Source organism: Colius striatus, chromosome 6, assembly GCF_028858725.1.
Source record: "Colius striatus isolate bColStr4 chromosome 6, bColStr4.1.hap1, whole genome shotgun sequence".
In the NCBI taxonomy this organism is placed as follows: Eukaryota; Metazoa; Chordata; class Aves; order Coliiformes; family Coliidae; genus Colius; species Colius striatus.
In genome coordinates this window covers 758,044-774,979 of record NC_084764.1, presented here as the reverse complement: position 1 = coordinate 774,979, position 16,936 = coordinate 758,044, and the positions used below count along the sequence as shown (strand labels likewise).

At 47.6% G+C, this 16,936-nt stretch overlaps 1 protein-coding gene across 3 annotated transcripts in view; it reads left to right on the top strand.

The window, feature by feature from the left end:
• The window catches only part of ACTN1 (actinin alpha 1), a 76,240-nt gene that overhangs the window by 20,705 nt on the left and 38,599 nt on the right, over positions 1–16,936 (top strand). For all 3 annotated transcript variants that reach the window (XM_061998799.1, XM_061998797.1, XM_061998800.1), the window contains exon 2: positions 14,094–14,208. In XM_061998799.1, coding sequence (XP_061854783.1) covers positions 14,094–14,208 — 115 coding nt within the window. The remainder of the gene's footprint in view (positions 1–14,093; positions 14,209–16,936) is intronic.

The following is a 16,936-nucleotide window of genomic DNA, read 5'->3' as shown; positions in this document are numbered from 1 at the left end:
TAGTAGATTGCTCTTGGCACCACCATTCAGTTATCTTGGTGGGACCTTCCTTGTGTTGGTTGGGTCTGGCACAATTTCTGAAAGTTAAATGCAGTTCTTTGTCTTTGGTGGGAATTGAGCTCCTGTGTTGACTCTAACACCTCTCTCTTCAAAGGGTAATGACCTGAAGTGGGATATTCCTCAAGGATAGGGAAACTTTTCTAGGGATCACACCTGATCTGAAAGAAGACTTTGGACCTAGAGGTGGAGCAGCTGCAGTTGAGGCACACACTCCTCCTTGCTGCACCTCTTAGTGGAGTAGCAACGTTTGGCAGTTGGGCAGGGTAGTCTTGCTTTAACTATGGCTGAGGTTTTTTGAGTCTACCCTCTTGTTGAAGCCAAGACTGTGTACAATTACACTGCTGCTTGTGTGCTGCTGCTGTGCAGGATGGTGTGCAGTCAGCCCTGTGTACTGCAGCGTTCAACAACCCACCACGTGTCAGACCGCCTTTAGCTCTTTTGCCTTTAGAGCTAAGCAAGTCTCCAGAGCAGAAATCCTCCCCTAAACTTAGATGTATCCACAGCACAAGGCTGCAGTGTGGTGTTGTGTCCTGTTAAGTAGGCAATGCACAATGGGACCCTCAGCTCCTGAAGCTATCTTGCAGAACACCTCTCCCTTCCTTCCTCCGTCAGCTTGGAAGAACTCCAGTGGATGGATGGCACTGCATTGATTCATTAGCATTTGTGTGGCCAGAGCATAGGGCAGTGCTTTTGTGCCATGATTTCACCTGCCAAGATTTTCTTTATGCCCAGGTGAGCTGTCAGAGGGGCTGTGAGGGTTCTTGGTGCAGTAGTTATAAAGCCAGGTCTCAGCTTTCGGGGCTTCATGAAGAACATGTGCTTCCCGGGCTGGTCACGGCGTGCAGAGGGCTGCCGAGTTCTCACTTAAACTCAGACAAATGGGACAGAGATGAAGAGCTGCACACAGGCCCTTTAAGAACAAATTGGCAAAGAAAGAGCTCAATATTTAAATTTAGTGCAGACGAAGAGGGAGAAAAATTCCCTACAGCATCTGGTTTATATTACTGCTCTCTCCCTCAGCAGAGAGTGTGTTTACAGTGGAGCTCTCTGGTGTGTAGCAAAGGGGGTGCTCAGGCTGTTTGTTTCTGGGAGGCTGTGAGCTCAGGGTATGCCTTGCAGCTACCCCCATGTCCTCCCTTTGGCCTCCTCAACTAATCCCATCCCGGCAGCTGAGCAGAGCAAAGGGGGTGCCTTGTTGAGCCCGAGGTGTCTGAGCACAGTACTGCATCTTCCAGGGCTCACCAACAGCCCTCATTGTCCCGGCTGTTTCCTAGTTTTGCTCAGCCTACAAATGGAGGCAAATAGTCCCCTGATTATGAGTTTATGCAGACATATGACCAGTGGCTATCTACTAGGAGTATAAAACTGCTGATGCATCTGTGTCCTGGCTGCTTTAATGCTGTGAACAGAGCTAGTCACTTCTGACTTGTGTTAAGTGCAAGGTTGAAGCTCAGCATGGGAGGTGGAAAGAGCAGAAGGATGGCTGGATTTTAGTTGTGGTGGAATGTCTCCTCTGTGCGTGTGTGTTGTTTATTAAAGCATGGTTTGTGGTCTCTGAGCAGTTTCAGCAGAGCTGAGCGCCAAAAGGAAACATGAGCACAGTAGCGTTAGTGGAGTGAGCTGCTCATCAGAAAGCAGTAGTGCTTTGTGCAGGTAGTGCTTTGCATAGGTAGCCGGTGCAAAAGCTCCCTTCCACTTGTAGCTTGTCTGTCCTGTGGCGTTATGTCCTTGAGGACTGACTGTACCTCTGGTTACGTATGCTGTAATGTGCGGTTATCAGACCCGTCAGCGAGCTCCTGTGCTCTGTGGGGCAGGCAGTGATGTCAGCAGTTCTCCTGAGTTCAGTAGTGATAGAATTGTATTATAAGAGTACATCACATTCAAGGATAAAATACAATTTGTTTTACACTTAGAGCTGTGAAGAAATAATTGCTAGCTCACAGGGCTAGTGATCACTTCAGTGTCTGTCTGCTGTTTGAAACTCTTGGGAGTAGATGCCACATGCTTCCAGGCAGAAGGAAGAGGAATGGAAAATCCTGGATTTCTGTTCATGTATAATACAGACTTTTCTTGTGGTCATTCTCTCCAGCTGCTGCTGGACCAAAGCCTGTTGCTACCATGGCCAGACTGAGATTAAAGCTCGTGACACAAATAAACTCTTCCCCTGGCTATTTTTGCAATTTCCCTCACCCAAGAAAATAGAACTGGTCCCCACCTCCCCTTTTTCCTCCTCCTGCCCCAGGACTGCCCAGAAGTAGTTCTCATCCTGCAATTTTCACAACACCAGTGCTGAAGCAAAATCCTGCAACTCATTGCATGTTATTTCTTTATATGGGTCCTTGCTGAAAACAGGCCCTTTTCTGTAGAGCAGGAAAAAGATGTCTCTGGTTCTCTGTAAGCAGTATCTCAGATGATCACACCTATCCTGACACTCACTGCTCATTCATCTGCCTTGGTGAAAGTGGCTGATTTTTTTCACCTTGAATCTCTCTTCCAGCCCTCTGCCTACCTGAAAGCTCCTCCTCCTTCCAGAGAAAACACTGCCGTTACTATTTGCTTTTCCCCTCACCCCTTAGCTGGGATTGCTAAGCTTTGGAAGTAGTGCTAACGTTTTTATATGCAGTGTGATGCCTCTTCCTCTGGCCCACTAAAGAATGCACCTTTTATACCATTGGCCTTTCCTATAAATGGAAAAGGTCTGGTTATGTGCAGAGCTCAGTGGAAAAAAGACCTCTTGTGCTGGCACTCAGCATCCAGTTTACATCATTCGTCCTCTCTTGCGGTGAGCTCTTTGACCTCATCTCCTAGAAATGAGCAAACACAAGAATGTGAACGTGTCTGTGGCCAGGACTTAAATCACACTCTGTCCTCAGCCATTGGAGCTGCTACAGCTCCAGCTCCTGCCTTCAGATTATTCATGTGCTTTCCTGAGTGCCCCGTGTGCCAAGAGCATTTCCCCAGGCAGACACAGTAGTGTGGTACTAGTGTAGGTTACATGCAGCCTTGTTGCATCTGCCCAGAAGGTGATGGGACAGAGCATGGCTTTTACAGAAGGTGGTCCTGAGCTGGTCCCCAAGTCCTCACGGTCACTGGGGATGTCTGTCCAGAGTGTTGATGACTTGGCTCCCCACTGGTCCCTCATGCTCCGTGTCTCAGGACATTGTTTGAAGCCTCTGGCTCTTTGAGGCGGAAAAGTAGAAACAGCAACCATTTCCTCATGGGCTGAACTGGCTGTTAGCAGTGTTTTCCTCCTAGTTCTTTCTGCAATGTTTTCCTCCCCTGTTCCCCTAGGTTCTCCTGTCATCAGGACAGTGAAAATCTTGCTGTTAGGTTTTAAAAGAGAGAACATTTTCCCCATCAGTGTCCGGCAAAGTGTTCTGCGTGTCTGCTTTTAAGTAATTCAGCAGCTCCTTACAGCTCCTTTGGACTTGGGTGGAATCACCAAACCTTTCTGTCCTCTGCCACTGTTCCCCACAGTGCAGGGCCTGATCCCAGCCCCCTGCAGTCAGTGCAGACATTCTCTGGGTAGCCTTTGGGTCAAGTCCAGCAAGTTTGCTGCCTGTTTTTCCCAGGCTTTACCCAGGGCAGCTATTCTAATGGGCTCTGCAGCCTGGTGAAGTACTGCAGATCCCTGGTGCATGTGTCTTTAAATTTCATTTCCTTTTTTTCCCCTTTTCATTCACTTTTGGAAGATGTGGACTATAAAACCACAGCACAGGCTTTTCAAAGAGTAAACACTACCAGTGGGTACTAGCTTAGAGCTACTGTGCTGCCTTGAACTGAAGCTGCCTTTGCTAATGGTTAACAATGAATGAAAGATCAAAGACAAAAACCCCACAAACTTGAACGTTTCTGTTTCCCTTTTAATCCTTGATATCAGTCCCACATCTGACTTCTTTTAGAAAGAGTTTTTTGCTTTGATAAACTGCAGACACAGTTGCAAGACAAAATAATAAAGGTTAAAATAGATTAAAAAATCGTTGTTTTGGTCACGAGATCAAGAAAGTCTTTAAAGGCTACACACATCCTCTTAAAGTTAGGTCATATTCTGATTAGATTCCCAATCTGGAGTCTTGGTGTCCATGGGCAGGGCAAAAAGCATGAGTTTGGAGCAGCACGCGGGAGGAAGCAGAGAAGTGCTGTGCTGTGCAGATGGGTGTTATGTTGGGTGAGCCAGCATTGCCTCTCTGTCTTTATGCAGTTGCTGTTCTCTTGGGGTGTCTGAAATGTTGAACTAGAGCAGTTTCAAGCAAAGTGCCTGCTGTAATTATCCCCTAGCATAGTTTTTAATCTTCAGCTGCCTTTTTAAACTGTTCTGCCTAGGTGTACCTACAGACTTGGCACAGATCCCTCAAAGCCCACCTCAGTAGCAGTTAGGGCTGTATGTGCTGGATGAAGATCCAAGACCCCATCACTGGCAGAGCACATTTACTTTAAGGGCTAGGTAGAAGAGCAGCTCCACTTTTTCAGAGTCTCTCAGTTGGTCTGTGTTGCAGAGCTGGAAGTAGGAGGGAGAAGGAGTGCTGGAGTGGTCCCTGTTCAGAGCTCCTAAAGCTCAGTTCTGTGTTTTGCCTTTTGTCTGCTACAACATTTACTGTTCATGTGGATTAGTTGTGAGACTTTTTTTCTACAGTACCTTTATGTAAACATTCAACATCTTCCCTGCACTCACTTCAGTTAAATCTTTTCATCCAATGATAGATGTGACATTCCCCACTCTGACCTGGCAGCAGCATGTGAGATGGATACAAGGGCTCTGGGTAGTCCCAAATGTCTCTGAACATACACTACAGAAAGGCTTTCAGGCAGATGAACTCCTCCACTGCTGCCTTTGTGGATTCAGCATGAACTGATAGACCCCTCCCACCCTGTGAGAACAGGAGCACAAGACAAATCTTCAGCAGAGCAGTTGGGCTGGTGTCTGCCTGTGGAGCAGTGTGGAAGTCTTCTACCCCCAGACAAGCCAAGGCCAGAGCAGATCCACACATCCCTGTTTGTGTTACAGTGCCGGGCGTTTGCTGTCCCTCCAGCCTTTTCCTAGGACCGAGTGGGTAACACCTCACATGAAATCTGCACTGGGTCTGCATAAACCCACCCAGACAGTCTAAGCAGGCAGTGAGATGTAAAGTGTGGGGCTGCCATCGGGGATACAGGCTGCTCATGAAGGTTCTCTCATCTGCTGTCCTGGCCCAGTCCTGCACTGGACAGTTGGAGGAGAGCTTCTGTGAATCTAACAGTCTTGCTCTCAGTGCTTTGTTGCCACTTTTCAGTCCATAAATAGTTGCATCCTACTGCTCAGTAAACTCATTTCTTCCAGTATCTCTTCAATGCTATAAAGCATTTGGGAAGCTCAGCATATAAAGTGCAGAGACAAGCTCTGGCTAATTTTTGTTACGAGAGAGCTTGAAGCAAGTTGACATTTATGAGCTGATTTCATAGAAGAGAGAAGAGCATAATGAAGAGTCTGGCTAGTCTGAGCTTCACAATAACCTCCAAAAGGCATACTTTTAGCCAGTTGATCCTGTACAGGTTTGGGGATTTTTTTTTTGCATGTCTGAAGACTTCTTGTAAGTTCCTAGCTATTGGTGCTCCCTGGTAACTGGGATAAAGAGAGCTTTACTGGCTGAAATGCCACCCGACTCATCAGTTTAATGGTCTGTAGCTTTCAAATGCCAGAAGCAGATTCTTTGTGAAGTGGTGCAGCTCTAGCAGAAATGGAGTTAAAGGCTCCAGAGGTACAAATGTAGGGAAGGACAAATATTTACCCCTTGTTGCACAGGAAGTGTGCTGGATTGAGATTTCTGCCCTTGCCACTTAGCCCGTTGTTAGCTAATAAAAGGGGTTGTTCTGACTCCAAGGCAGTTAATGCTATGCCAGCGGAAAGCCAGTGTGGAAAGGACTCTGACTTGTTCTTGTTTTGTCCTGTCTTCCAAGAGAGGAGAATTAAAAATTGTGCAAGACAGTGAGAGCTACATTCCACTGAGCACAAATCAAACCTCCCACACTGAATTTACTTGTGCTTTTTGCAAGTGCTGATTCACTGCCATTGTCCCAGAGGATGAGTTGATTGTCAGGAGGGTTTATCTTCCCTTTGTGATGGTTCCTAGTTCCTCTGGACAAGGAGAGGCTTTGGTGATGAACATCCCAGCGGGATGCAGCCTGGCTTATGCAGTTACAGTTAGGGCTGGGGCTCTTACTGCTGTGGTATTCTCATCCTGAGCTGCAGAGATGGGGTCTGGGAAGCAGCTAAAAAGCAGAGACTGAGCTCTGTGTTTGCAAGTTGCAGGGACTGTGCCCTGGAGTTGGGAAATGCAAATAAACTGCCATTTTCCTTTCAGTAATTCCTTATGCAGCCACCAAAAGGCTCTTTGGAAGCCAGGAGCACAGTACAATGTAATGATACCTCCCATTTGCAGGATACAGTACTTGAGAAGCACCGTGGGCTGTATTTCGTCTTTCAGCCAGCTTGGAACTTGGAATTACAGCTGCAATTAAACCAGAACAGGACATTAACACTAACATAACATGCCAGTGCTACTAAACTCCTTTTGTGGAGGTGGCAAGAAAGTGCTGCAGGTGTCTGTAATGATTCCTTCTGAATATCCATTTAATTCCTTCAGCCTTTCTAAGAGAACTGGCAAACCCATTAGAAAGCAAAGCTTTTAATTTGTGCAGCATTGATCTCATTGATCATCATACTTGTAATTCTTTAAAGGTCAGCTGCTGGTAGTATAGCTCTTCAACAGAAACCAAGCTCTTTGAGCCACCCCTGTGTCCTGGAGAATGGGCTCAGAGACTAAAGGCCTTTCTTCTTTTCCAAATTAGTAGGTGGCTTCAAATGCAAAGCAGTGCAGTGGAAGTGTTTCAGGTTAGAAGATGAAAGGGAGGGTATGGCAAATGGTGGCTGATCTTTTCATTCAAGTTCAAACAAAAGATACTTTGGGTGGCTCCCTGGACTTGCAAAGAGGTTTGTGTAGAGGATCTCCAATCTCTAGAGCTCCTCTGTGGGGAGAAGACAAACGGCTTTGAGTGTTTGGGGATGTCCTAGTAGACATCCAAGTACACTGAGTAGTAAACCAAGAGAATGTAGTATACAGAGGTGCAGGCTGTAGGGCTGCACTTCTTCCATCACAGCTGCAAACCACTAATTTATGTGTGTATAGAGCTTCTGTCACTTACAGTCTGTGGGCACAGAAACTATCCAGTGGGCCAGGAGACTGTCTTGACTTATCTGATCACAGTTCATGAAGGCCCTTTCAATGCCTAGCTCTCCTCACCAGCGTTGTTGGTGTGATCTGTCTTGTCCAGCCATTGCTTTTCTTATGCCAAGGTGTTGGCAGAATCTAGTTGGCAGAATCTAAACTACTTTTTAATTACTCCCCAACTGAGCAGCTCCTTGTCAGCTTATACCACAACCTTGGGCAGGCAAAGAACTTGCAACAAAGCCTGTCTTTTGAGTCTGAGTGAGGGGAGGGCAACAAACAGCAACACACAAGTCCCCAGTAATTCCTGCAACTGCTTCAAGATGAGAAGGGAGTGCCACAGAAACTGTGGGAGAGCAATAGGACCAGGAAGGGGAAGATCACGTGAGACCCTGAGGGTTGATGCTGGTAATGAACCGGTGCTGAGTGCAGGGAAACTTGGGACAAGATAGTCGAGGTGTGTTCATGGCTTGCCCAGCCTTTCAGCCCAAAACTTCTACTGAATAATCTACTGATGGCCCAGTGTGTTCTGGTCAAGGAGCGAGAGACGGAGAGTTGTGATCACTGTAGGTTAGCATCCTCCTTACTTGGTACAGTGTATTCAACTCTCAAACTACCAATCACAGAATCATTATGGTTGGAAAAGACCTTTAAGATGATCAAGTCAAGAGATGGAAAAGATCCCATTTTGAGGCAGCTGGAACTACTTTGTTGGTAATTTCATTGCTTGAAAAACCCGTGTGTGCAGCAGTTTTCAGCCTGCTCTTAATGAACTATTAGTCGTTATTAGGTGAGTGCCTCAGCTGTTACTCCTGATAATTTCATTCCAGTAAAATCCCTTGCAGCATGGAATTCGCTGTGGAATTTGTTTCAAAACTGAGCAGAAGCGTCTCAGCAGCCCTGTGAGGTTTGGTGTTGTGGTGAGCTTGCCCGCAGGCCAGGCAGGGAAGGCAGGAGCCCAGCTGCACCCCTCTGAACACACCACTAGCAGAAAAGCAGCACTCCCAGCTGGGTAAATTGGTTTTGTTTTACAGCTGTGCATGATGCATTGTTTTAATATCTGCTTTCTTGTCTGGTGACTAGGAAGGCAGTCTTCCTCTCATGTCCCCTGCAACACTAGAAGAAAGCCTGGGCTAGCACCCGTAGCTCTCAGCCTGTTCAAGACCTCGCTTTGCAGAGCACATGCACAGACAGCGTAAAACTGTGCTACTAGGCTGAGATTTGTGTGCTAGCAGCTCCATCTCCTTCTTAACAGGAGCCAAAGCTTTGTGGACATATCTCAACAGTAGAGCTATGTTGAAATACTTGCTTCAAATTCATCCCTCAGCACAAACACAAGGAAGGAGGATGCCTTGGTGGCTGTGAACACTGCTTCCCTTTGAGCACACCGGTGTGTTCTGGAGAGGCAGCGCTCCAGTGAATTCTTTCTTTGGCTGTTGAGCCAAACCTTTCTCCTGTCAGAAAGGAGGCAAGTGGGGAAGTTGCACAAAAATGGCAATCTCTTGACTGTGTCAGAAAGCTTACAGTCATCCATGGAAAGCAGGGCTGCTTGGAAGAGTGATTTAGCAAGGAGAGAAGAGCATCTGGAAAGGTCAGATAGAGCTGCAATGTCACTGTTGCAGCCACAGAGAGATAAAGCTGCCCATTTACTTTTTCAGTGCCTGTCATATATGTGGTTGTGGTAGCTTCAACATTTACATTGCTAAAATTGCTCAGTGGCTGAAGTGCCTTATGACTGTTTTCTTGCAGCAAAGAGCTCTCTGGAGCTGCTCTCAGTGGTGTCACAGTGCTGCTGCTTTCCAGACAGAAGCATTCTTTAAACTTAAAAATGTTGGCTTACTATCCCAGTTCTCCAGGCCTCAGGAATGTTGCCTGAGCCACTTTGGTACCAGTAAGGTGGTTAATTTGGAAAGGACAGTGTGAAGACCAAAGGTTATTGGCTTTCAGGGACAAAAGTGGAAGTTCAGGACATCCAAAGAGTACCAGAGAGTGTGTGTATGTGTGTGTGCATGCACGTGTAATACAGGGAGAATCAAAGGGAGGTTTGCAGTTGGCAGGACTGGGAGATGCCTGGAAGGAGCTAGCTGGAAATGGTATCACATTAAAGCTTTGGCTGCAGGACCTCCAGCAATCACCTGGCTGCTGGTTTTTAGTTAACCCTTGCCCAAGCATGAGTGAATGCAGTGACCTCTGGAGAAGCAGGGAGGTTTCATGTTGTGTCAGAAGAAAGGTATGCCTGCCTGTTAAAATAGGTGTGCAGGTAGAGGTTACCCCAGCAGTAAACCTGCCTCATGTGCTGAGATAGCAGAACAGTTTATCATATCTGCTTGCTCTTAGTGACTTCTGTTGTTATTTTTATTACCTGACAGGTTGCATTGTGGTAGAATATGATGGTGCTATTGTTCATCATAGCTAGATGGGAGCAGGAGGTGCAGAGAGCAGCCATGGGGAGTGTGGGCACGTACCTGCACACACACATGTGCTGCTGCATCAGACATCCTCCATGGTGAGCACTGAGCAAGAGGCAGACCTTGCACGGGAGGTCTGATCACCTCTTGTGGCCAAAAATGAAATTAGGAGTACACGATATGGAAAGATCCAGGGGCCAAGAAACACAGCTCTGTTTGCACCTTGTACAGTTAGCACAGCAGATTTATGGTGTGAGATGTGTATGAAGGGAATCCAGTGATGGTATGGTTTTTGTGCTGTTATTTAAGTAGTTTTCCAGCTCTGTGAAATTTCCATAAGCCTCGAGATTAACATAGTATTTATTTCCTCATCCTTTGGACCAGCAGTTAGAGGTAAGCAAGAGAAGAATCTCCAGGCTTCTGTGTCTGCAAGCAGCAAGGCAGCACATCTGCTGCCTCAGAGCAGTGGTCTGAGCTCATGACTGAGGAGAAGGTGCTTCCCACTTGGCAATGCATATGTGCTCTCCAGTCTGGAGTACACCTCACCTCACTCCAGCAAACATAGGTGGGAGGTTTTGGGTCTTTGTTTTTTCCCTCTGGCTGCTCTCAGGACTGGGCCTGTGCCAGAAAGATGTCTGGCTGCTCTGGCAGCCCTTTCTAGCGTGGGAGGCTGGTTTGGGGGTGACAGGGGCACAGCAGGGCCTGGCCTGCTGCTGCCACAAGCTGTGACTCAGGGTGTGCAGCAGCAGCTCAGTTGCCCAGAAAGTGCATGGAGTGAGTGGGTGGTTTCGGTAGGTTTCCTAGAATAACAAAAAGGATCCTGAGCAGATGCACGAAGCCAAGTCAGTAAAAATGGCTCTAAACAAGACTGCCAGGATTGCAAGACCCAACGGACAGCAAAAATTTCAACTCAGCCTTCTTCTCATGCTGCCTCTGACTTCTCTGCCACGTTTCTCCAGCCTTCTCCCAGCGTCTGTCAAACCTCCTGCCAAGTTACTGTTATTTTACTGCTGTGCAGTATATGCAGCCATCGCAACACCAAGCTGTTTTCTGATTATTATGTTCTGGTGGATGTTGCTCTGGGTTGGTCTGTGAAGGATACAGTTTGTGAATCCCATTTGTGATTATTAAAAGCATTCAGAATGCTGCTTTCTTGTCGATGCATCCCAGTGCGTCCACCTTGGGCTGCCGGTTGCTGCCGTTTGCATACGCCGTTGTGCTGCTTATGGTATTGTGCTTACTGGAGTTCATGGAGGACCTGAAGGGTACCTTGAGAAAATGTGTGCACATGTGGGAGCTGTGTGTGTGCTCTGCTAACCTCTCACGGTCCGTGTCCTCGAGGAGCTGAGGTGTCGGCTCACTGCTGATGACTGATGGTGGTGTTCTGCAGAGTCATCTCCCTTCAGCATATCTGAGGCCACGATGTGGTGGAGATGACTCCAGCAGAGAAGTTGGAGTGCTGGCTCTGGGACTTACTTTCCCACCAAGCTTTAGGTGACTTGCAGCAATACAAATACTTTCACTGATCTGGTTGTTCTCCCAGGCTTTGTAACAACACAAAGTTTAGAAGATCTGTGGTTTGCTTTTAATTTCATTCGTATTTCTTTACAAGTGTAGGCATGGTCATCCTCTTCCATCCTCCAAATGAGCAGAGAGATGCCCAGTGGAGCTATACTGGGGTTATCCATGGTTTAAAGCAGAACTTTCTCACCTGCTTTGGGCCAATGGAAAACAAAAGTGAAATGGCTTCAGAGAAGTCACAAGAAATACAGGCGCAGCGTAGTGGCCTCTAACTTGGGTCTCAAGCTTCCTCCTCGGTCCAACACAGATTTTGTCAGGTGCCTCAGGGCTGGTCACTAGCTCTAGGTATCTTGCTTTGTCTGCTTTCCAAATATGAGGAGGGGGTTCCTGAGCAAGTTATGTAGTGATGATGTAGCATTTGAAAGCATCTCTGCTCTCGTTTGCCTCTGGAGGCCTGGCTGCAAACAGAAGCCAAATAAATGAACCTCTTCTCACATAATATAATGCAGGAATGGAGGGAGTAATGCCAAAAGGATGTGCTTCAGGATACGGGGCTCGTTTTCAAGTAAAGCTGTTCTTCTTTGGGAGGAAAAAACCCACAGCACTTTTAGTTCTCAGGGGAATAACAATAAAAAGCTATAAAAGGTGCTTAATGACACTCTTTTTCTAAAGCTTCCAAATGTGGAAGGAAACCAGGCCATCTTGAAAAAGGAGATCCCAGACTTTGACAACACGTGTGTGTGTCCAAAGGGCCGTTGCCATGAAAGCACTGGGAGCTGCACTGCTGTCCTGCTCCGTCCCACGGCCCCGCAGAGAGCCAGGCCAGGGCACAGCACTGGGGCAAGCTTGGCAGCTGTCAGGCAATGCTTTGTCCAAGGAAGGGTCTGCAGCACTATTTGTACTCATGTAAGCATGAGTGTGAGCAGGTTGGTAGAGGAAGCCCAGCCTCCAGGCAAATACGAACAAGCCCTGATTGTCTTTGCCTTTTGAGGTAATCTTGCCTTTGAAATCCTTTCATGGTGTAGGCAGCAGTGAGGAGTTTCTGCATTTTTGGCATTCCACGCTTCAGTAGGAGCTGAGTCCTTTCTGCTGCTGTTCCCCAACAGCCCAACATGCTGTGGCTGCTGTGGTCCACTCCACCCTTCTGCTTGGCCCGTGTGTGCTCAAATTTGCTCTTGCAGAGGCTTGTTAGACCCTGCTGAACTGGCTCCGTGCACCACGAAGCAGCAGACTAGTCTTAACAAAGAAGGCAAACAGTTCTTTGCTGGGTCAGTGAGTTGAAGGGGCTGTGGGAGCACATCTGGGAGAGGGAGGGAAGAAAACCTTCTTTTCCTAGCGGCAGCTTGTGAGCTTTTGGAGCTGCTCATTTTTCTAGTAACCTCACCCTTGTATTTGAAGAGTGATTGAGGGGTTATCAGTTCGTACAAAGGCAAGGGTTTACTTGGTGTCCTGTTCAAACACGATGAAATGCATCCACTAGCACTTGGACGAACTTGTCTGCCTTAAAAGAACTAGTTGCTACTGTTTACTGTTCAAACAGTACTTTTGTGTAAAACAGCTTCAGCATCTGCAGGCTGGGCTCTTTGATTCACTGATTTAGCCCATGCCACACTGCTGCTTGTGTTTTGACTGTTGAATGGTAGCACTTAAAGCTCTCTTTCAGGCTTGTTCACATGGTGCTCTTTTGAGATAATCCCTACTATCACGTCTCTTGGATGAGATGGGCTCTTCCCTGTCAGTGCCCCACATGCCCATCGTTCAGGACATGGGCTGAGAGATTGCAACCACAGAAAATGTCTTGCCACCAGTTGTGGTGACATTCATTTCTCTCATATGAGAGAGAGATCCTCTTATCTTGACCATTTGAGGTCAGAAGGCATTTCTAAAGGGTTTTGTTTATCCTGAATGTTGCTGACTGTGTTGTAGTTTGGACCTCAGGACCTGCTGCACTTCAAACTCGTATTATTACTGCAGTGATGGTGCATCGTGTCACTGATTACAGGATGGCTGTGGTGTATGTCATTGAGGTGGCTGCAATGACCCTCCTGCCAGAGGCTCCCAAACTGCCAGTTTGGGCCTGTGCTGGACAGGAGTGCCACCAAGTAATGCTTGTTTTCATCCTTTCTAGGGGCAACATTTCTGCTGAGGTGGATGATAGCATCATTACTCAGAAAGCATTTACTTCTCTACAGGAGGGAGGAGGGAAGGTGGGACAGTCAGCAGGCTGAGGAAGCCTGCTCAGCAGCGAGTCGGGTGAAATGGGGGCAGCAGGACAGACACTACTGGGATGTGGTTTATGTGGCTGAGGAGATTGGCACGCTGTCCCTCAGTGTCTTAAGTGCTGCAGTGCATGCTGGGGATGGAGGAGACCAGAGGCAGCTGGCCATAGAAGAGTGGGCCTTTTTGCTCAAGCATCTGTTTAGAGATGAGAAGGTCTGAAATACTGTTTTCTGTTCTTGTTCATGTTGTCATTTAACACCACTAGTTGAACCTGCTTTAGCAGGGGAGTTGGACTTGGTGATATCTAGAGGTCTGTCCCTTTCAACCCCTACCCTTTGGTGATCAGTGGGGTCCTTAGCAATCTGAGCCTCGAAATAAGTTGCAAGGTATTCGAAGCTAAATGCAGAACACAGGGGCCTCTTCAGAAACGGGGATGTGCTGGAGCTGGAGGTGACTCTCTGACTCGCTCTGTCATGGGAACACCCTGCAACTTCTTTGGATATTTAGATCCCAGTGCACGTGCTCCACAAGGGTGGTGTGTGGAAAGATAACCTAACGAGCATTTGACTCTGTGATCTGGGCCACGGTGCCCAGCAGCACTGGTTTGGTTCTAAACTGTTATTTGGTTTCAGGAAGATTACTGACTTATTTTTTCTCTCTTTCTCTCTTCCCCGTGTTTCAGACGTTCACAGCATGGTGTAATTCTCACCTCCGCAAGGCTGGCACACAGATTGAGAACATAGAGGAAGATTTCAGGGATGGTCTTAAACTCATGTTGCTTCTGGAAGTCATTTCAGGTGAGAGAGATTCTGTGTGGTGCTCTTGAGTGTCCTGAGCATCTCTGTTCTGAAGTCTGTCCTCCCCCTTCCTTGCAGAATAGGGACAGCAAGGGCTGTAGTGCCGCAGATTTGCGTGGAATATGAGAACAGCTGCTCTCTGATTCAGAACAAATTTACCCCTAACGAAAATCTTGTCTCCAGCAGTGACCATTAATTTGGTTTTGGAATGTACTTCAAGCCTCATGGCCTGTGCAGGCTGCCCATTGCATTCCTGCCTCTGTCTCTTGGCGTTCCTCTGCCCGTCAGGAATGTGCAGCCTCCTGTGAAGGCTCAGGCAACGGCTCTTACTGCTTGGCAGGGCTGATGAAGCAGCTCTGGGAAGAGTGTGGGAATGCTGCACTGGCAAATCATACCGAAGCCACGTGACAGTGGGAATAGGATAGAAGTTATTGGAAGAGGGGAGTCAGACCAGTAAATCTTCTGTGTCATTCAGTTTCAGCTGTGCCTGAAGTTTTTCTGTTCCATTTTCAGTCTGAGCTCAGTGCTCAAGCCTTCAGGGAAAAGCAAATCCCAGGGAAAGGCAAAATCCCAGGGAACTCAGTCTGAGATAAAACAGTGACATGAACAAGTTAGGTCAGATTTGGTTTTACTCCCGATCACGAATATCCTACCACTTGACAGATACCTCCCAGGGATTATGTCCTATAAGCACGAATCCCTATTGATGTGCTGATGAAATAAATACCTTAGAAAAGTATTGTGGGAGGCATCGAGGTGGGATAAGACTGTGTGTATGAATCTGGGATTGTATGCTTACAGACTTTGTTTTGGTGGCTTTTGAGGCAGTAGCAGCAGCGCAGTGCCTCACTCCCAACCTTCTTGGTATGTTTTCCAACGAGATTGCCATGATAGTAGCACTCAGACTGCCTTTCCTCAGCCCCTCCTTTCCTTCCCCTTTGCCAGCTCCTGCAAAGCTGTCAGTATATATGTTGTTCAGAATCTGTGGCTACAGGATAAAAGCTGAGGGGTGTTTGCCCATGCTGGTGTTTTGGAGGTATCAGCGTTCGAAATACGATCAGAGCTTTGCAGCACACACATCGATTCTGCAGTGCCTGTAGGAAACGAGGCAGCAGTCCTCTTAGTTAGTTCTCTGTATGTATATTTACTTGCAGAGTTGGGGCTGCAGCCTGGAAGATGAGCAAGATGGGCCTGGATGGCATAGTTTCTAATCACTCAGCTGGAGGACAGGGGAGAGAAAGATGAGCAGAGGAGAGTAGATGAAGCTCAGTGCTCAAGCACAGGGGATCTCCTATCTCATAGTCCTTAATTTCATTGCCTCATCTCGCACTCTTCCTCTCCTGTTGACCCTTTGGCAGCCCACTGCCAGGCCTCCTCAGCTTGGGAAGAAGCTAACAGCTTCTCAGAGCACAGCTGGTGCGGGCAGGGCATTGCCCTGTCTGCTGCAGAGCAGCTCTGTGCCTGCAGCTCCGCTGCCAGCAGACAAAGGCATGGGGAGCAGCTGTGGGCTGCGTCCCGCCAGAAGGGCCTTCACACACTAAGGACTGCTCAGCCTTTCCTTAGGGCCAGCAGAATCTAGAACCACAGCTCTCCTGGGTACAGAGGCAAAAGGAGTGCGAACTAGTTGTGTTTCCCCCACTTCACTTCCATCACTGGCGGTTCTGTTTGCTGTGAGCCCCTCTGCTCTGAAGCTGAGCTGCCGATGGGAATTTGACCAAAGGGCTGTTCAATACCATGGAGCATCATGCCCAGAGTATAAACTGGGAGGGGTGGATCACTGCTCAGGCATCAGGGGGTAAGCGATTGCACTGTGCATGTCTTCTCTTTCTCTTGTTACTCATTATCTTCCATGATTATTATTCATTGTTTTAATTTCAATTATTAAAATGTTCTTGTCTCAGCCCAGGAGTTGGGTTTGTTTTGAGTCTCCATCCCACTGCACGAGGGCAGGGAGTGAGTGAGCACCTGCATGGTGCTTAGTTGCTTTAGTTGCTGTCTGAGGTTAAACCACGACAGCCCTCCCTAGAAATTGCCCCAAATGATACACTTTAATTTTCACCCCAAGGGTTTCCTTCCCCTGACAAAGCCATTTCAAAAGGAACACTACAGTCTGAGAAAAGCTCAGCTCACGTGTAATGCTTCTAAAATAAAGCTGTAAACCCTTTTTCCCCCCCAAATAGAAGGAATGACTGATTGAAATTCTTCCTAAACAAAAGTCCTGTAAACAACTTCCCTGCCAGCGCTTCCCTACACTGTTTGGCTTTTAAAGGACAGCCTTGGGCTACTGCATGAGAGTCATAGAATGGCAGCGAGTAAACCATTGTCATTGTCTCAGCTGGGAGAGGTACTGGGAAATAAAGCACTGATGCAAATAGCTGGAAGTAGGACATCTTTGTAGCAGTCAGCATCATCAATAATGAACGGCATGGGACCAGATGAAGCTTTTCTCTGGAAATCTAAACTTGTAATAAAGCCCAAGTCTGGCAGAAACAGCCGTCGGGTTCAGGGGCTTTATAAAGGAAAAGAAGCGATTCTACAACAAACATCCTCTTGTGCTGTGTGAGAGGAGGAGACTGCTGTTTCGCAATCACCATCAGCTTGAGGATCAAGTTGCTGTTGAGGGAACAGTCCTGCAGGGCCCAGCCCCGGGAGATCGGTTCAGGTGCTCTCCCGTGTGCTGGCAGTGCCCACGCAGCCACAAGGTGAGTTGGATCAGCTTGCTGTTCCA